At 42.3% G+C, this 21,497-nt stretch overlaps 2 protein-coding genes across 2 annotated transcripts; one reads left to right on the top strand and one right to left on the bottom strand.

Moving 5' to 3' along the window:
• The first annotated feature begins 10,599 nt into the window (after positions 1–10,599).
• On the top strand, positions 10,600–11,818 carry LOC126708317 (uncharacterized mitochondrial protein AtMg00860-like). Its single transcript, XM_050408114.1, has 2 exons — positions 10,600–10,711; positions 11,409–11,818. The coding sequence occupies exons 1-2, from the start codon at positions 10,600–10,602 to the stop codon at positions 11,816–11,818; spliced, it is 522 nt and encodes a 173-aa protein (XP_050264071.1).
• A 52-nt stretch (positions 11,819–11,870) lies between these two features.
• LOC126708318 (uncharacterized) lies at positions 11,871–21,399 on the bottom strand. The gene is made up of 3 exons (XM_050408115.1): positions 21,281–21,399; positions 20,657–21,179; positions 11,871–11,937 (listed from the first exon to the last, which is right to left on the bottom strand). Exons 2-3 carry the CDS (start codon positions 21,067–21,069, stop codon positions 11,871–11,873), a joined length of 480 nt encoding a protein of 159 aa, XP_050264072.1. The 5' UTR covers positions 21,070–21,179; positions 21,281–21,399.
• Positions 21,400–21,497: the final 98 nt, after the last annotated feature.

Here is a 21,497-nt window from a genome sequence, read left to right on the forward strand (position 1 = left end):
GGAGATTGATATAATACCTAGGTTGCAATCTGGAGTGCAAATTACTGAGGTGGATGAGGAAGTGGGCAGTGATCTTAATAAACCAATTGAACAGAAAGAAAATGTGGGAATTACATTGTATGCTTTAACTAGAACTCTTACACCAAGCACTATGAGGGTTAGAGGCAAGATTAATGACAGTGGGTTAGTGTTACTGGTTGACACAAGTAGTACTCATAATTTTGTGGATGCATTAGTGGTCTCTAGTTTATAATTAAAGGTTGATGTTTCAAGAATTTTGGAAGTTAAGGTGGCTAATGGTACTGTGGTGAGAACTCAAGGTTTTTGTAGTGTACTAGTGTGTGTGCTAGGAGTGGAATTTTGTGTGCAATTTCATGTTTTGGCATTGGGAGGCTGTGATGCTATGTTGGGCACTCAGTGGTTAAGCACCTTAGGTGTAATACACTGGGATTTTCAATTGTTGACTATGAAATTCCAACAAGGATCAATAGGTTTTGCAGCAGGGTTTAAGTCCCTTTTTAGGCACTTCCTTCATGGATTGTAATCAGTTGCTTAAGGGATCGGTGAGGAAGGGCTTACTGCTTCAAATCACTCCTGCAGCTGATGTGGTGTTGAAAGATAGTGTACCTGCAGAAGTGGAGTTGTTATTGCAGGAATTTAGAGAGGTTTTTGAAACTCCTACTTGTTTACCACCTATGAGGGGTCATGAACATCAAATCACTCTCATGGAGGGCTCTCAACCAGTATGCCAGAGACCCTATAGATACCCTTTCTATTAAAAGAATGAAATTGAGAAGATTGTGAGAGAGCTATTGTCTGTTGGGTCAATTAGAAACAGCACCAGTCATTTTGCTTTACCTGTCTTGTTAGTAAGGAAGGCAGATGGATCTCTGAGGATGTGCATTGACTATAGGGCATTGGACAACATCACTGTGAAGGATAAGTTTCCAATTCCAGTCATTGATGAGCTGGTAGATGAGTTGAATGGAGCAACTGTCTTTTCCAAGCTTGATTTAAGATTAGGATACCATCAAATCAGGATGAAGGAGGAAGATATAACCAAAACAACCTTCAGAACACATGAGGGGCATTATGAGTTCTTGGTAATGCCATTTGGCTTAACCAATGCCCGCTCAACCTTCCAATCCTTGATGAACTAGGTTTTTAAACCTTATCTCAGAAAATTTGTTTTAGTTTTTTTTTAGGGATAATTACACATAACCCACCTGTGATTTGGGCGAAAATCACTTTGCCTACCCGTGGTTTGAAGAGTATCACTTAACCCACCTGAGGTATGTTTCCATCACTCTCCGTAACCCACATCGGTCTCTGCTATTACAAAAACACCTTTTAACCCCAAAACAGAACATAACGCAAATCAAAACATCCAAAACTCAAACACTTTTTGAGAGAGAGACCCAAGGTGCGATCAGCTTGCTCTTCGTGGTTTGGAGCATCTGGAGAGGGAGAAAACACTTGTTTTGCATCATCAAAGCTAGGCAAGGTATATGTGACTTCTGTTCATCTGCATTTGGGTTCTTGATGTCATTTTTTATCATGACCCACCCACGTAGTTAGGTTTTGCTGTTCATTTGCACATTAAAATTTTTTTTGTATGTTAAATGTGCATTTTGCTATTTATATGTAGAATCGCTTAGGATGTAGCTAATGTATTGCTATGGTTGTTTATATAATGCATATACCTGAAAGAATCAAGTTTATTTGTCAATGATTACACTTGTTTGTGAACTGTGGGTAGTGTGGTTCTTATGAATTTGTTGGGAATCTGGTTTTGTATGTGCTTTATGTGATCCTTTGTCCGTGTGTTGTTGTCTTGTTGTCAATTTGTTGGCTTATTGTCTCTTTTGGCTTCTTGTCATTTTCCGCATGTCAGTGTGTAAACAAACTACTTATTTTAATTGCAGATGGTTGACTTCACATTTGACATTGAAATTCATGTTAGGGGATGTTTTGTGGTGGAGCCAACCATTCAATATATAGGTGGGTCTGTACATTTATTGACAGAGATTGACCCTGACAAGTTGAGTTTCTTTGAAATTCGGGATTTATGCCATTTAGTTAGTGCTCCTAAAGAACACAATAGATATAAGTATTTACTTCCTAAAGGTGATCTACAGGATGATTTAAGAGACATAGAAATAGATGCAGATGTCCTAAACATGAATACCCTTCATAGGGCATGGCCTACTGAAAAAATCATAATATATACTGACATAGATGTGGAGCCACTAGCAGTTGAGTATCCTGATGGAGGGGGAGTGGCAGATGGTAGTGTAGGTGGTGATGGAAGGGGAGTGGCAGATGGTGTAGGTGGTGATGTAAGCGGTGATGTAGGTGGTTTAGGTGGTGATGCAGTAAGGGATGAAATAGATTTGGATAGTGATTATGATGAAGATGATGAGAATGATGAAGAAGAAGATGTTGAGGATATTGAGATTGGTGCAAGAGATGAAGAACAGAATGTTGAAGGAGATGATGATGATGATGATTGGCTAAATGAAGGCCTAGAGGGGGATGACTTTGGTGATGATATATTTGCTGCTCAAAACTCAGCTCCACAACTATGTGCTCAAAACTCAGCTCCACAAGGTTCTGCTCCCAATACAGCCCCAGAATCAAGCAATGCACCCCTCACAGCCCCAGAATCAAGCAATGCATTCCATGTAGACCCTGAGTGGGCTGAGCCAGCCCTTGAGGATGTCCTAGTAAGCATGGATGGGTCTGATGATGAGCAGGTACCTGAGCAAGTAGAGTTTAATGCTAAGAGTGACATGAGAAATGTTGTACTGAAGAAAGAGATGAAGTTTCCTAATGCAAAGGTGTTCAGAGCTGCTTTGAGGGAGTATGCAATCAAAAAACCTATTGACATCAAATTCAAGCTTAATGAGAGGACCAAGATATCAGTTCACTGCAAGAATGGGTGTGGGTGGAGATGTTATGCATCTCAAATAAGTGGAGAGCTAACATTTTAAATTAAGACCTTGACTGATGACTGTACTTGCCCCAAGTCTTTTAAAAACAGCCAAGCAACATTAGCTTATGTTGCTAAGAGGTTCATTGAGGATTTTAGCAAAAATCCAAATTGGGAGGTGAGTGGTGTACACAACCATGTGATGCAAAATTTATCTGTTGACCTAAGTGTAAACCAAGTGTATAGGTCAAAGAGAAAGGCAAAGGATTTGATAAATGGAGATGAGCAACTGCAATATGGTGTCCTTAGGTACTATGCACAAATGATAACCACTGTAGACAAGGGGAGTAGGGTTATACTGCACACAGAAATGGCTGATGAGACTTCCCAGCCAAAATTTAAAAGGATGTATGTTAGGTTCAATGCTCAGAAGGTAGGATTTTTAGGTGAATGCAAGTCATTTATAGGTTTAGATGGTTGTCACATAAAGCACAGATTTGGTGGGCAAATCTTATATGCCATTGCCAAGAATGCAAATAACAACATTTTTCCAGTAGCCATGGCTGTTATGGAACAAGAAACCAAGGAGTCTTGGATATGGTTTTTGGAAATTTTTGCTGATGATATAGGGAGGCCAGAGGAGTTTCAGTTGGTCTTCATTTCTGATAGGCAAAAGGTATGCAAGTTTTGTTTTGTTCAATTACACTTGAATAGTTTACTTTGGTTGCTGAACTAACTTGTTTTGTTTGTTTGTTTGCTTATTTGCAGGGGCTTATACCTGCAATAGAGACATTATTTTCTACTTGGAGCATAGATACTATGTGAAACACATCTACAATAATTTCAAAGTTGATCGCAAGGGATTGGAGCTAAAGGATGCATTGTAGAGGTGTGCTGCTGCCACAACAGTAAGGGAGTTTGAGAGATGCATGCAGTACATAAGGGATTTGGATGAAAAGGCATATGAGTATCTTGCAAACATTACACCTGCACAGTGGACAAGGTCACACTTCACTACTAGAGCCTTAACAGATTGTTTGGTAAATAATTTGAGTGAGTCTTTTAATGTAATGATATTGAAGTCTAGGGACAAGCCTATCTTGGCAATGTTGGAGTGGATTAGGGTTAGACTTATGACTAGGCTTTACACAAAAAGGGAAGGGATACAGAAGTATACTGGAAAGTTGTGTCCAAGCATACAAGATAGGTTGGAGAAATTGAAGGTTGAAAGTAAGCCATTTAGTGCTACCCCAGCTGGCAGTTTCCTTTATGAGGTAGGCAGTCAGTATGAGAGGCATGTAGTTGATTTGGTGAAGAAGACATGTAGTTGTAGGTCTTGGGATTTAAATGGCATTCCCTGCAAACATGCCATAATAGCCATTTATATAAACATTGAGACACCAAAAGACCATACCCACCCATGCTACTTCAAAGAAACTTACATGGAGATATACAAGGAGGTACTTCCTCCCATGCCTGGCTAGTCAGAAAAGGCTGAGACTGGACAACCTGCTCCCCTGGCACCTCACATATACAAACCACCAGGTAGACCACCCAAGCAAAGAAAGAGGGCTTCTGATGAGCCTAGGAACCCTTACAAAGCAAGTAGGCTAAACAGACTTGTAAGATGTGGGAAATGCAAAAAAGAAAGGCATAACTCAAGAGGGTGCAAGGCTAGCATCACTGGGGAGACACCATGGCAGTGGAGACAGAGACTTCAAAGAGAAAAAGCTATAAGTAATTAGGATTCAAATGGCAAAAAAAAAAAAAAAAAAACTTGTTTTTAAACTTACAATAAACACTGTATTGAAACTGGGTTTTGTTGCAGGCAAAGGGAGGGGTGCCTGCACCTCAGCCTGCACCTCAGCCTGCACCCCAGCCACCATCCCAGCAGTCTACCCAGACCTACAACATGATGTCTACCACTCAGCCTTCATCCTCACAGTAAGGAAATCAACCTAGGCCATCTCACAAGAGTACAGGATGGTTCTCTTCCTCACAGCCAGAGTTTCACACACCTAGGGAGACCTGGGATACTAAGTTCTTCACAGGTAACTTAGTTGAGTGACCTCTTTCTCTTTCCTGGATGGTTGTGTAGACTGGGATATTTTTTATCAAGTAGATCTATTTTTTATTTTGTAGCCTTCACATGCAAATAGGAGCACTGGTGGTGTGAGGACTAGAGGACAGCTTGCTGCACAAAGGCCACCAAAAATGAATTCAGTGGGTGGAAAGAGGAAAGAGTAAAGACAAAAAATGAATGAAGCTAGTGGGTACGCATACCAGCATTGGGAGTAAAGCTAGTGGGAACATGTGGGCCTTTTTGTTTTTTTGTGAAGACCACTGTTGGCTTTTTGTAATTATCAATTAGTGTAAAAAACAATCACCTTGTTTTGAGCAATTATATGTATGTGTATAGATGTGTATATATATATATATGTAGCTAGCCTTGGAATGTGCTTTTTTGTAATTAAGGTACAATACACTCCAGATTGTTATATGGAAGTTGTGGTATTACAGTTTGTATGGAACAATATTTGTCCAAACTAGATTATATGAAAGTTTATTTATTGCTACTACAGATTGTGTCCAAGTAGATTTTTCCAATATAGATTCTTTGGAAGTTGTTATTGTGGAATGGTTGTTATGGTATGCGCAGGTAACTGTATGGAACAATATTTGTCCAAACCAAATTATATGGAAGTTTATTTATTGCTACTACAGATTGTGTCCAAGTATATTTTTCCAATATAGTGTATGGAAGTTTTTATTGTGGAATGGTTGTTATGGTATGCACAGATCATTGATAATTGACCAATACTTCTTTCATTATATGCCCACAGACTAGTGGCATGATCAATATTTCTTCCATTGAATGGTTGTTATGATATGCACAAAATACTCAATAATTGACCAATTCTCCATTCATTGACACATCAAAATATTACATCAGTAGGGTAGTGCTATTACAATACAAATTTATTAACACCATTGTCATAACTATCTCTACTAACCAATTAACTATTTCAGGGCAACAATCTAGGTCTCTTCACTCCAGAGAACTCAATTGAGCCAAAACACAACAACATAACAATAACAAAAAAGATCCATGACAAAATGCATGCAGACTTCCACATTCTCTGCTTCTCTTCAGCAAACATGGCTTTTTCCTTAGTTTTTGCACAGGCAACTCGAGCCTTTCTCTCCCTCTCATTGGCTTTGGCTTCCTCTTCAAGAGCCTTTTCTGCCATTTTCCTAGCTTCTTCTGTCGTTTCCAGAGCTGTCATTTCCCTCTCATTGGCAAGTTGGAGAGCACTCTGAAGCCTAGACATCTTCTCTAGAGCCAAAGGTGCAATTTCATTCCCACAAGGACAGATTGGGTTATCAATCCAAACAAAGAAAGGACACTTAGGACTGTTGAGGTCTAAAAAGGATCATAGTGAAGGAAGCCCAAAAGAATAAGTCAAGCCCAAAAGGATAAGTCAATCCCAAAAGGAAAAATCAAGCTAAGCCCAAAGTAACAGATGTAGGAAACCCATGAAGGAATAAAAAAGCCCAGGGGATCCTGAAGCCCAGACAAAGAAGCATCCAAAAAAAAGAGGATCACGGCAAGGGATAAGAAGCAAGGATCCTCAGGAACCTTCAAGAGGCGCAGACCCCTTCAGGCACAAAGACAAAGGAAGACTAGGACAGCTCGATAGAAAAAGACAGAAGAAGGAAACAAGAAACAAAAGCAGAAAAAGAACACAAACGCCAGTATAACCCAGCGACCTCTCATGGCACAGACAGAAAAAGCCTCGAGGAACCAAAACGGAGAAGCATAGAAGAAAGAATGATAACAAGTGGCTTTCAAAATGGCAGAGCAGGATTCCGCTCGGATGGGAAAGAAAAGGGAAAAGTGGAAAACGCCAGAAACGGGGATGCCGAGAAGGGCATACCTCAGCACATCCCAAAGAAGATGGCCAACCAGGAACTTTCAAAAGAATCAGAGCTGAAAGAAGGAAAGAATGAGAAAAAACGGAAATGGGACTTACCAAGATAATGGATACAAGACGTGCTCTGTTTGTAAAAGGGTAAAACAGGAGAACCAACGGTTCCCCGGGAGGACCAAAAACTCCATTATAAAAGGGGAGGATTTTCAGTAGGAAGAATATCATAACGGAGTCATTAGAACTCTGTAAAATTTAAGAAAAATAGAGGAATGTCTCCCGGTATCCCAGAAACAGCCACTATAGCACATACTTGGATTCAAAAAGATTCAAACTTTGCAAGTCTTAGAGGCTTAAATAGCCATCAAAGTCTGTAATTTTTGAGCTTATTTGAACCTTATATCACGTCTTAGTGAGCACATTTGTAATCCACAATCAAGAAAAATAATGAAATATCTCATATTGATTTAAGAATTTCTAACAATTATTTTGCATATTTCTTTACTGCTTCTTGCTGCTCAATACATATATATTCTTGCTTGTAAAGCTGAGTCCCTACCCAAGCAAAGCCACTCAGACTTGAGTTCCAAATCCCACAAGTCTTGTGCAAAAGCATAAGTCTGTGAGAATTGGGGCCAGGATCCTCGTGGCTGAATCATTCTCATGAAATTCATTTACATATATGTATATGTATTAATATATATATATATATATATATATATATCCTAATCTAAGAAACTAACAATTATTTGAAGATGTGTGCATTGTATAGTTGTTCTTGTGTAGGACTTATAGAGGTAAAAGGAAAGGACAAAACTCCATTGCATAACAAGCATGGAGAAAGATTGTATAGTGCAGAGAACCAGAGATTCTGGGTTCTTACAGGCCTAATACGCCCCGGGATCCCACGACAATATGTCTCGGGATCCCACGACAGTACGCCCGGGGTACCAAGTGAAGGAATTCTTTAAAATGTTTATACGATAAAAGATAAGCCTTAAATATTCTATTTCAATCTCTTTCTCATTGTGAATATTATGAACATCTATTTTACTTATTTTGTAAGAGTAAAGGGTCATTTTATGATACTAAAACATTTATAATGGTATTTTATTGCTTAGGAGGAATCGCATTTTTGCCTTGAGTAGATTTATGTGACTTGCGCACAACTTGGTTCGTAATCAGCCCCCATTTAGCTGCGGTGAACCAAGCCCAGTCCACCAAAACACAACTATTTGGCCCAGGATCCTTGGGCCTGTGTGCTAAAGAAAAAAGCACTCTCACATTTTGGCGACTCCGCTGGGGATTGGGAAAAAGGAGAGGGAAAAAGTAGTCCCTTCGCAAGCATGGCTCCAAAGCTAGGAAACACCTAGAGGAAGGAAGGTTCCTCTTAGTGCGTTCAACATCAAGATCCCAAAAGTGTGGGTTCCTCCAACGAACGTTCTACCGAGAGACTCTATATGGAATTTTGGGGAATTTCCCAACACAAGATAAGTTTTATGCGTTATTATTTTCTCTGCTTTACAATTTGAACATAATAGATCATTACCCTGCTTTTTAAAAGAAAAACAGGGGGTCATGTAGTAATATTTAAACAATTATAATATTGTCTCATTACTTTAAAGAAAAATGGAGAAGTGAATAAATAAAATATATTGATGAAATGAAGATTGTATGAGCTACATAATAGAGAAATGGCCCCACATTTGGGGGCTAATGTATTCTTTCTTTTAAAAAAAAATTCATGATATTGTTTCATTTGTTTAAAAAGAAAAAGAAGAAAGAGAAATAAGTGAATCAAAGAGATTTGATGAAATGTAAATTACATAGCAAAGCAATTTCCTCACGTTGTGGGGCTAAATAATTTTGCAGCAACTTGATAATAATATCATATGGCGTAGGTTAACAAAATGGACAAGTTCCTTGGCTCCACCCACGGGTTTAGCAAAATGGAGTAGTTCCATGATCCCAGCAAAGCCTTGGAGATCCTTGATCCCAACAAAGCCTAAGAAATCCTTGGTTCCAACAAAGTTGAGGAGATCCTTTATTCTAGCAAGGCTGAGTACATTCTTAATTCCGGCAAAGTCTAAGAGATCCTTGACTCCAGGAAAGAAAAGCCTGGGAGATCCTTGATCCCAGCAAAGCCTAAGAAATCCTTGGTTCGAACAAATCTGAGGAGATCCTTAATTCCAGCAAGGCTGAGCACATCCTTAATTCCAGCAAGGCTGAGCACATCCTTAATTCCAGCAAAGTCTAGGAGATCCTTGACTCCAGGAAAGCAAAGCTTGGGAGATCCTTGATCCCAACAAAGCCTGGGAGATCCTTGATCCCAACAAAGCTGAGGAGATCCTTGATTCCAACAAAACTGAGGAGATCCTTTATTCCAGCAAGGCTGAGTACATTCTTAATTCCAGCAAAGTCTAAGAGATCCTTGACTCCAGGAAAGCAAAGCCTGGGAGATCCTTGATCCCAACAAAGCCTAAGAAATCCTTGGTTCCAACAAATCTGAGGAGATCCTTTATTCCAGCAAGGCTGAGCACATCCTTAATTCCAGCAAAGTCTAGGAGATCCTTGACTCCAGGAAAGCAAAGCTTGGGAGATCCTTGATCCTAACAAAGCCTGGGAGATCCTTGATCCCAACAAAGTTGAGGAGATCCTTGATCCCAACAAAGCTGAGGAGATCCTTTATTCCAGCAAGACTGAGTACATTCTTAATTCCAGCAAAGTCTAAGAGATCCTTGACTGGAAAGCAAAGCCTGGGAGATCCTTGATCCCAGCAAAGCCTAAGAAATCCTTGGTTCCAACAAATCTGAGGAGATCCTTTATTCCAGCAAGACTGAGTACATCCTTAATTCCAGCAAAGTCTAAGAGATCCTTAACTCCAGGAAAGTAAAGCTTGGGAGATCCTTGATCCCAACAAAGTTGAGGAGATCCTTAATTCCAGCAAGGCTAAGTACACCCTCAATTTCAACAAAGCCTAAAAGATTGTTAGTTCCAGCAAAGGCGAAGTATTTCCACGAATCCAGCAAAGTAAAATGGTTGTGAAAAAAAAATGGAGGCATCCGGAAAATGGATAGAAGTTCCATAATAGCATCAAGAGAAGGTGGATCAAGCATGAATCAACAACCGCCTCATGTCTCGGGGGCTAAAGCCTATTATGCAGTGGACCTTAAATATATTTTGAAGAAAATCAATAGAAACACTATATTGCAAGTCAGTAGCAAAATCAACATTATTGAAAGCTCAACAACTATACAATACATCTATCATTTCTTACAGCTCAATAATTGGGCTCACCTATGGAAATAACAAGATTTGGAGGAGATACAGAGACCGCTGGAAGACACCTACAACTAGCTCTAAAGGCCAACCATGACACCACAACTATTGCCTAATCCTCTCAATGTATCACTAGTACGTGAAAGAGGGATTGAATGGGAACCCCACAAAAGTCACTGCCAATCTTAGTCATTTCATCCAGCACAAAGTAAACTTTGTGAAAAATATACTTTATGATGAATCGGCTCCAGCTGAAGAATATCTCATTGTTAGGATCTCGGGGAGCTCCCATATTTGGGATCTCGGGGGTTCCTATCGCAGAAGAAGAAGAAACCTGGAGGGAAAGCAGAATATTGCTTATGAAGGCACGCGGGACCTGAATGTAGCCTACAAGAGGATCTCGGACCACCATCTTACGTGATAGCCTAGGAAGAGATCCTGGAGGAACCTGGGGATACGATGAGTCAGAATTTCCCATCTCCAGGATCCCGAGGGGTTCCCATCCTAGAAGAAGGAAGCAATGCCCATGGTTTGAGGGATCCCTTGGACAGAAAAAGAAAGAAGGAGGAAGGTTAATATACTGCTTATGAAGGTCCTGGAGAAACTTATGGATACGGAAAGGAATGCATAAATCCTACCAAAGAAAAAACTAGAAGAAGTGAACTTGGGGGCTGACCCACTTGTTCTCAAAACACAAGTCTGCTCATTGCACATATGTCCACATGAACCCGAGAAATTACCACTTGATGAAGACATATCAACATAACACGATTCCTGGGAAGTACAAATTTAGACTTTCACACAATAAGTTTACACTTGAACAAAATCTGAAACCCTAAATCAAGAACAGACACAAATACGTGGGTGGGTCGCGATAAACAGCAGTCACACATACCTTGCCTAGCTTCAATGATGCAAAACAAGTGTTTTCTCTCCCTCCAGACGCTCCAAACCACGAAGAACAAGCTGATCTCACCTTAGTTCTCTCTCTTGAAAAGTGTTTGAGTTTTGGGTGTTTTGATTCGCGTTATGTTCTGTTTTGGGGTTAAAAGGTGTTTTTGTAACGGCAGAGACCGAGGTGGGTTACGGGAAGTGACGAAAACATACCTCAGGTGGGTTAAGTGATACTTTTCAAACTACGGGTAGGCAAAGTGATTTTCGCCCAAACCACAGGTGGGTTATGTGTAATTATCCCTTTTTTTCTTATGATATCTTGGTTTATAACACTTCTTTGTCTGAGCATGTAACTCATCTGAGATCTGTTTTAGAGGTTTTGGCCTTAAATAAACTGTATGCAAAAAGGTCCAAATGCAAATTTACTTGTAATGAAGTGGAGTACCTAGGGCATGTCATCGCTGGTGCTGGGGTTCACACTGATCCTAAGAACACTGTTGCCATGCAGCAGTGGTCTACCCCTACTGATCTTAAGTCCTTAAGAGGGTTTTTGGGGCACACAGGTTATTATAGAAAATTTGTTAAGGGATATGGACAGATTGCTGCTCCCTTAACTGCATTATTGAAGAAGGCTGCATTTGAGGAGGCTGAGCAAGCTTTCCAGCAATTGAAGGCTGCCATGGTTCAACCACCTATGTTAGCTCTTCCAAATTTTGATAAGCCATTTAGGCAAAGGGCTGGGAGTAGTTTTGATGTAGCAAGACAAGCCTATTGCCTTCCATAGCCAAGCTCTCAAAGGTAGGAATTTGGGCCTATCTACCTATGAAAGGGAGTTATTAGCTCTGGTTATTGCTGTCAAAAGGTCGAGAGCTTACTTGGTTGGTAGTCCCTTCATTGTTAGAACTAATCAACAAAGTCTTAAGTACATACTGGAGCAGAAAATTGGTAATCCTACTCAACAGAAATGATTTGCCAAATTATTGGGATATGCATTTGTGGTCCAATATAAAAAGGATAAGGATAACCTTGTTGCTGATGCATTTTCCAAAAAAGTTGAAACTGAGGTGGATTTGGCTGCTGCTGGGCCTTCTGATATGGCTGAATCTGCTCATCTTAATTATGAAGATGAGTTATACTTTCAAGGGGGTGTTTTGTGTATGCTTTCCTTTCCTTCCCCAACTTAGTTGAGTGATCCCAAAACAAGCTATGCCACAGATCAGCAGGTGCAAGGTATTCTACAAGCCTTTAGTTCAAGGCAGGCTACTCCTAAAGGTTATTCTCTACAGAATGGGTTGTTACCGTACAAAGGGAGGATCTACCTAGGCACTTGTGAAGCTTTGAAGGTTAATGTTTGTTGAGGTCTGAAAAAGATCATAGTAAAATAAGCCCAAGAAGAATAAGTTAAGCCCAAAAAGAATGAGTTAAGCCCAGAAGGAAAACTCAAGCTAAGTCCAAAGGGATTATACAGGAGACCCATGAGGGAATAAAAGAAAAACCCAGAGGATCCCGAAGCCCAGAAAAGAGAAGCATCCAAAAAAAAAAAAGAGAGAAGACCACGGCAAAGTATAAGAAGCAAGGATCCTCAGGAACTATCAATAGGCGCAGATCCCTTCAGGCACAAAGAAAAAAAGGAAGACTGGGACAGCTCGATAGAAAGAAGACAGAAAAAAAAGAAAACAAGAAAACAAAAGTAAAAAAGAGCGCGAGTGACCTCTCATGGCACAGACAGAAGAGGCCTCGGGGAACCAAGACAGGGAAGAAGAATGATAACAAACGATTTTTAAAAAGGCAGAACAGGATTCCGCCCAAATAGGAAAGATAGAAGGCGCCAGAAGTGAGGATGCCGAGAAGGGCATACCTCAGCACTCCCAAAGAAGATGGCCAACCAGAAGCTTTCAAAAGAATCAGAACTGAGAGAAGGAAAGAATGAGAAGAAACGGAAAAGGGACTTACCGAGACAACAGGGACAAGACATACTCTGTTCGCAAAAGAACAAAACAGGGGAACCAATGGTTCCCCGGGAAGCCTGGAAAACTCCATTATAAAAGGAGGGGATGGGTTGCGAAGAAGGGGCAGCGAAAAAAAGTGAGAAAGAAAGAAGAAATTCTCTAGAAAAAGAACTATCAGAGAAAATCAAGAGTGAAGAGAAAATATTAAGGGAAAACAAAATATTGCTTCCCGGTATCCTGTAAAAGCCACTATTGCACATACTCGGATTCAACGAGAATCAAACTTTGCAAGTTTTGAAGGCTGAAATAGTCATTCAAGACTGCAATTTTTGAGCTTGATTGAACCTTGTAGCACGTCCTAGTGAGCTTTCTATAATCAAACAAACAATGCATTAATGAAACTTTGCTTCATATTTCCCAGGATCCCCACAGCACTAATTTTTATCGCTTAGTTAATCCTGTTTTTCTTTCCTCCTGAATTTACCTTGTTAATTTTTGGCATTCTACGATATCCTTGTTTGTCATTTTGTTTGTATTGTCAGGAGTATTCTCTGCATTTCACTTGATTCTTAAACAGCTCGTTAGCTGCGGTGAGTCAAGGCCTGGTCCACCAAATCCTCCTTTTCATTTAGGCCTAGGATCCTTGGGCCTGAGTTTCACGAAAAAAAAGGCACTCTCACATTTTGGCGACTCCGCTGGGGACTGGGCAAAGAAGAAGGAAGAAGCAACCCCTTCATAGAGAATGCCTCCAAGACAAAGAAACAGCAAAGGAACTAATGTGCCACCTACGGCCTCTGAGCCTGTAGGAGAAAACGAGGTAGCTTCCAGGCAAGGAGGTGGGATACCCTTGGTAGAACAGGAGGTTGTGTCAGAACAAAGACACGCAAGGCAGGAACCAGACCTCATGGCCAGGATGACAGCAATGTTAAAGGATCTGGAGCAAGAGGTTCGTCTTCTCAAAGAGGGCAGGACACAGGAAATAAGAGACAATGTTCCCCCTACTGGGCACCAAGATGGGACGCAGCCAGAAGGAGGGTCAGCAGTGGAAGGAAGAGCCAACCCTCAGTACTTGACACTGGTAGATGTCAATGCCCTCCTGGAGCAAGAAAGGGAAAAACACTCAGGGATCCCCAAGCAATTCTCTCGGGATCCCCCGTTCCCTCCAGAACTTCTTGGCAAACCATACCCTAAGGGGTACGAACCCCCAAAGTTCCATCCTTTCGATGGGAGGAACGGGAGTGCTGTGGAACATGTGAGTAGGTTTGTCCACACTATGGGCCCCTATGCAGGAGACAGAGAATTATGTCTGAGAGAATTCGCCAAATCCTTAGTGGATAGGGCATACACTTGGTACACCACGCTGAGACCCGGGTCCATCAAAACCTGGGATAAGATGATGGAGAAATTCTGCGCCAAATATTACCCTGGTGAAGACAAAATCACTTTCCAGAATCTACAAATGGTGAGGCAGAGACCTGGAGAAGATCCTGTTCAATTCATCAAAAGATTTGAAGATGTGTCCCTAGACTGCTATGGGGACCATGAAGAAAATGAGCTCGTGGAAACCTGTATAGCCAACATGCTTTTTGATTATAGGCTCAACCTTGAAAACCTATGTATCGCGCAATTTGCTGACCTGTTACAAAGAACCAGAAGGACGGCGCAAACCATAAGGACAAAAAGGCTGCCCGCATCCCAAGCTATGACAGCATCAGTAGGAGAGAAAAGGAAGAGATCAGACGGGAAGGTGTTCGAGGAACCACCAGTGATCCCATGTACAGCTGAGGAGTTAAGTCATGTCCTAGACAAACAGATCGGAGATGGAGTTGTTAGGCCATTCACTGTGTCCAAGCCACCAACTGAAGAAGAAAGGAAGAACCCTTTATTTTGCAGAATCCATAATTATGTCAAGCACTCCACCAAGGATTGCTGGACCCTTCGCAGACTCTTCCACAAAAAGTTGAGAGAAGGAACCCTGGAGCTCACTCAGAAGGAGCCGGAAGTGCAGAGGAACCCCTTGCCTAACCACAAAGGAAAAGGGGTGGTAGCAGTAGTAATACATGGGAACCCGGCAGAAGCAGGAGAATCTGAAGGATCCTTCCACCCGAGTACAGTCAGGACCCTCCAGAAGAATCCTAAGTTCAGGTCACTATTCAATCAATTAGGAATCAGACCAGAAGCAAGAAGGGTGGCCACAGAGTCTCTCATGAGCATAGCAGCAGATTCAGGGATGGAATGCTTTACAGCTGAGTCACATGCTAGTCGAGCTTTCCTGGAGACAACCAATGCAATAACCTTCACTGATGAAGACATGGAGATTAAGCACCCAGACCACCATAGACCCCTTTATCTAATGGCCACCATAAACGGCGTTCAAGTCAGAAGAGCACTGGTGGATACAGGGGCATCACTCAATCTCATAGCCTTGAGTACCCTGGAAGCTGTTGGCTTGGTTGACAGAAGGATCCTGGGGGCTCCCATGGAAATAACAGGATTTGGAGGATCGGTGGAATCAACAGAAGGATACGTGCAGCTAGCCTTAAGGGTAGGGTCGATAGTAGCTTTGACAAGGTTTCATGTGATTAATGCAGAAATTTCTTATCACGTGTTGCTGGGACGCCCGTGGCTTCATAAACATCGCCTTATTCCATCCACGTTCCATCAATGCATTAAAGGGAGGCTGAATGGAAGGCCCATAAGAATCCCTGCCGACCATAATCCTTTCAGCTAGGGAGAAGTGAACTTTGCAGAAACAATGTTTTATGATGAGTTGGAGCCAGATGATGAGAACCCCGCCCCAGGGACCCTAGGGGCACCTATCCTAGAAGAAGAAGAAGGAGGGAGGGGCACCCGTGACCTGAGGAACCTTCTAGAAAGAAAAAGACAAAAGAGGGAGCCCAGCTCTTTAGGATCCCGAGAATGTGTGGTGGTGCTGGAACCTGGGGGAAGACTGATCTATCGTTTGTGAAGATGCGCGGGACCCGAATGCATTGTGCAGGAAGGTCCCGGACCACCAAGATGCATGATGGCCCAAGAAGTAATCCCAGAAGAACCAGTTAAGGAGGCCCAGATTCAGCCTGAGGAAGAATTAAAGGAAATAGATTTGGGGACAGAACCAGGATCCCGAAAGCCTGTCTTCATTAGCAGTCAATTGGTGGCTCAAGAAAGAGAACAACTGGTAACCTTGCTTCAAAAATACAGAGATGTGTTTGCATGGACCTATGATGAGATGCCTGGTCTAGACCCAGGATTGGTAGTCCATTCTCTTAATGTGGACCCAGGAATGAGGCCAGTAGTCCAACCAGCTAGGGTCTTCCACACTGAGGTAGAAGCTCAAATAGTTCAAGAGGTCAAGAAATTGCTAACAGCTGGTTTTATCAAACCCATCCAACACCCAAAATGGCTTTCCAACATTGTACCTGTGAAGAAGAAAAATGGTCAGATCCGTTGCTGTGTAGACTTTCGTAACTTGAACAAGGCATGTCCTAAAGATGAATTCCCCTTGCCCAATATCGACCTCTTTGTAGATTCAGCTGCAGGAAATTCAATGTTCTCATTTATGGATGGGTATAGTGGATACAACCAAATCCGCATGGCAGCCAAAGATGCAGAGAAGACGGCATTCAGAACTCCGATTGGGAACTTTTACTACACTGTAATGCCCTTTGGCCTCAAAAATGCGGGGGCTACATATCAGCGGACCATGACAGCCATTTTCCATGACATGATGCATGAGGAGATGGAAGATTATGTAGATGATATTGTGGTCAAGTCAAAAACCAGAACAGGACATTTCCAAGTACTTGAGCAAGTCTTTGAAAGATGCAAGAAGTACAAGTTACGTATGAACCCCATGAAGTGCGCCTTTGGAGTGTCTGCTGGAAAGTTCCTTGGGTTCCTGGTACATCACAAAGGCATAAGCGTGGACCCAGCCAAGGCCACAGCTATCACCACGATGAGAAGACCAACTACTGTAAGGGAACTCAAAAACTTCCTGGGAAGGGTCTCCTATATTAGGAGATTTGTGCCTGGTTTAGCCTCAGCTACCGCAGGCCTATCCAAACTGTTGAAAAAGGGGAATGAATTTATCTGGGGGACAGAGCAGCAGGAAGCTTTTCAAAGAATTCAGAGCATCATGAATCATCTGCCCACCCTCCAGGCACCAGTACGTGGGCGACCTCTGTTGCTATACTTAGCATCAAACTCTCAGGCAATAGGAGCTTTGCTGGCACAAGAAGATGACCAAGGAAATGAGCAGCCTGTATACTATGTAAGCAGAACACTCAAGGATACCGAGACCAGGTACCCCAGAATAGAGAAAGCCTGCCTAGTGATCATTTATGCATCCCAAAGGTTGAAGAGGTACTTCTCAGCTCACCAAATCCTCTTGGTAACCAAGTCCCACCCCATAAAAGCGCTCCTGCACCAGCCCCTTCTCACAGGAAGGATAGCACAATGGCTAGTGTTGCTCTCACAATATAATATAGGTATAAGAACTCCCAAAGCTGTCAAAAGTCAGGCCATAGCAGATTTGCTAGCTCAATTCCCAGGAAAGGAGGAAGGCCCGCTGAGCGAAGAAATCCCTGGTGAGGTAGCAGTGGTGGAGATCCCAAGGAAGAAATGGACCATGAGGTTTGATGGGTCGGCTACAGCAACTTCAAATGGGGTAGGAATTGTACTAAGCTGTGAAGATGGGGATATCATGCCCCTATCTTTCAAGCTTGGTTTCTCATGCTCTAATAATGCAGCTGAATATGAGGCATACTTAACTGGGTTGAATATAGCACTCAGCATAGGAGTGAAACATATGAGAGTGTTGGGAGATTCCAATCTTGTAGTCTCCCAAGTGAAAGGTGACTTTGCATTACGGGAACAAAGCTTAGCAGCCTACAGGACTTGGGCACAAAGGCTGGAGATGAAATTTCACACCTTCAGCATAGAATACACTCAAAGAAGTGAAAACAGGTTTGCTGATGCGCTCGCCATCCTGGGATCCCAAATACCGCTTAATGGGAGGGATACGCTGATAAAAATAGGAAGGCAGGAACATTCTATTGTAAGGATCCTCCAAGGGATGTACCCCGGAGAGTCCAAACAGTGGGACTGGAGGGACGAAGTCAAAGAAAAGATGAAAGAGGTAGGTCCTAGAGGGAACATCAAAGAACTAATGGATTACACTTAGATAGAAGGAGAATTGTATAGAAGGCTGCCGGGAGGGATACTGTCCAAATGTATCACCGAGAAGGAAGGAAAGTCGAAACTAGAAGAATTACACGCCCAAGTATGTGGAGTTGCAGAAAAGGTCAGCCTATACAGAAGGATGCAACGCATGGGGTATTACTGGCCAGATATGGACAAGGAAGCAGCAATCACACAGGAGAAATGCCAGGAATGTCGTGTGGCAATTGATAAAGAAGAAAGCTACGCGGTGTTTATTGCAGAAGATTGGCGGGTTCCTTTCATAGGATACCTGGCTCAGGGGATCTTGCCAACCGACAGGAAACTGGCCCACAAGCTCAAAAAGTTAGCGTGCAGGTATTTCCTGCAGAATGATATTTTATTCAAAAAGGGATACCATGGGGATCCCCTCAGGTGCCTGGGACCAAAGGAAGCTAAAGAAGTAGTCAGAGAGGTACACTCTGGAGATTATGGAAGTCACCCAGGGAAAAGAAGGCTGTACAAGCAGTTACTGTTGTTGGGATATTACTAGCCAACGATGAAAAGGGACTCTGAGGAGCTGGTCAAAACTTGTCGTGCTTGCCAAGTCCTGGGAGATGCAATTCACACTCATCCAAATGTCCTACAGGATATGACGACGCCATGGCCTTTTCATACTTGGGGGCTCGATCTCATAGGGCCTATAAACCCTCCATCCAACGGTTATATATGGATCCTGGCAGCCACGGAGTACTTTACAAAATGGGTAGAGGCCATCCCCTTGAAAAAAGCTACTGGAGCAGCTGTGGCAAATTTCATTCGAGACCACATCATTACAAGGTTCGGGATCCCCAGAAGATTGATCAGTGACAATGGAACCCCATTCATAAACAAAGATATGAAGGGATTAACTGAAGTATACCACATCAAGCATAGAAGATCTACCCCATATTACCCACAAGGAAACGACCAAGCTGAGGCTACTAATAGGGTAATGTTGAAGATCCTTAAGAAAATGAAGCACGAGTATGGAGGGAAATGGAGTGACCATCTGGCAGATGTGCTTTGGGCATGTAGAAGCTCTGTAAAAACAGCCACAGGATTTTCCCCATTCTCCCTGGTCTATGGAACAGAAGCCATCAGCCCCGTGGAGTTAGTCATTCCTACACCAAGGGTAATTCTGGAGGAAAATCAAGGAGAAAGTGAGGACGCAAACAATGAAAAGAGGCTAGCAGATCTGGAAGGGGTAGAAGAAGAAAGAGAGCTGGCCAAGAAAAGGAACCGGAGATACCAGCAAAGAATGACCAGAGCATATGCACAAACAGTACGCCCAAGAGTGTTCACTGAGGGACAATTAGTACTAAGGATGGCGGAGCACGTGAGGAGGAACCTGCCAGGGCCTTCCAAGTTCACCCCAAAATGGGAAGGACCCTACATCATCAATGCAGCTCATGAGAGTGGGTATTATTACCTTGCCAAAGAAGATGGGACAGTCCTGACAGAACCCATAAATGGGAAATGGCTGAAGCAATACTATGCATAAGGACAAGGGGATCCCGGTACCTCAGGATCCTTTTACCAGCTTCACTATCTGCTAAGTTTTTTTTTATTATTATCCTTTTTTAATTTTTTCAGCTTTTATCATGAATTCTGGTCTAAGATAATTTTGTTCAGGAACATGTGATAGATTGACACTTTGTGGTCAATACTGCACCAAATGATTTTTTCTTTGTACCTTAAAAATGACCATGCTTTAATGAAGTTCCTGTTTCTTCAACATTTGAATCTTTCTTTAAATACTGCAAAGACCAAATTTGGATAGATTTAAGGAGGGATACCTGAGTCAAAAAAAAAGGGGGAGAGTATGTAATACCCTTTTACATATGGCCCAGAATCTACCTCACAAATAATTTCAGATATCCCACAAACAGTTCCAAGTGCATAGGTCTAGGATCACAGAATAAAAGTGAAGTATCTAGGATACCTAGCCTAGCACTTGGCAAAAGGGGAACCTGTCAAAGTTCATGAACTGGGATCGTATCTCAAAAAAATACATAGGAAAGGATACCAGTGTACCCAGTTCAGTGCTTGCACAATAGATTACCGGGTACCTGGACCAGAACTTACAGTGAAGCCTGTGGAAACCATGGTCCAGGACTCAGGAAAGAAAAGAGTCATAAGAAAGTAAAGGCAATATATCCAAGAAAAAAGGCAGATTCACATACTAAGAAATGAGAAGCAGTTTTGAAACACAAAAAAAAGAGAAAGCAAAGAGTAGAGCAATGTTCAAAAAAAAAACTTATACAACCCCAAATTGTTTATGTAAGTCTAAAATAAGCTAAGGAATGAGGCCAGCCAACAGGGAGGCATCCGGAGAAATAACAGGCATAGTCAAAGAAGAAAGGATCCTCTACCGCTTGACCTTCAAGTCTTGTAAAGCCTTGTGAGCATGAGCCAAAGCTTCCTCAGCAGCAGCTATCTCAGTGTCTATACTCTTGAATGATTGCCTTTGAAACAGCATATGAGCCAGCAGACGCAAGTGATCCAGCAGAAAAGACAAATTGAACTTGGCCTCCAGAAGGTCTTGCACCACCCCTCTCCACTCCAGAAGCTTTTCCTCAGACAAAGAATCTACAGAGGAATTTCTCAGGGAAACCAGCACGGCACACAGCAACTCCATCAAAATATTGCCTAGAAAGATGCCTCCCCTGAAGCCACTGGTGAAATCCCCGTGACTCTTGAACAGACTCTCTAGCAGCGGCAGGCCTTCCACAGGAACAGAGAAGCGCAGGAAGTTGCCATAAGAAGACCCAAAAACATGGAAGTGGCTGGCGGGAAGACTGTTAAATTCCAAGAGATCAAAGCGAGCCAGGAAGGAGGAAAGCCCTGAATCAAGATCTGAGGCAGCCACTTTCGAGGCATCCCCCATCACTGTGTCACCACTTGCAGAGACAGGGGGACTTGCAGCCTTTCGCTCTGGATGAAGGTCAGCAACTTGAACAGGTCTCACAATTCCTTCAGGGATAACAGGCTCAGAACCTGCAAAGCCTGTATCAATATTCAAAAAGAAAAGAAAAGGAAGAACAGATTTATTCTTAAAAAAAAAAAGAGAAAAAAAGAAAAAGAAAAGAAGGACAAACCAGTTCCGGCTTCTTGGGGCAGAGCCTCTTCTTCCTGATCCCCTGACTTCCCCGAGGATTCTGGGAAAGAACATAAGGCAAGTTGAAGAAAAGGTGAAGGACCAATGGCAAAATGGCTAAAGGAAAGAATAGATGCAGGGGGCTTCGCCATAAAAGAAAAGGAAAGAGAAGGGCGAAGGGAAGGAAAGAAAAGAAAAGAAAACACAATGGGAGCAGC

This window comes from Quercus robur, chromosome 12 (assembly GCF_932294415.1).
Source record: "Quercus robur chromosome 12, dhQueRobu3.1, whole genome shotgun sequence".
NCBI lineage: Eukaryota > Viridiplantae > Streptophyta > Magnoliopsida > Fagales > Fagaceae > Quercus > Quercus robur.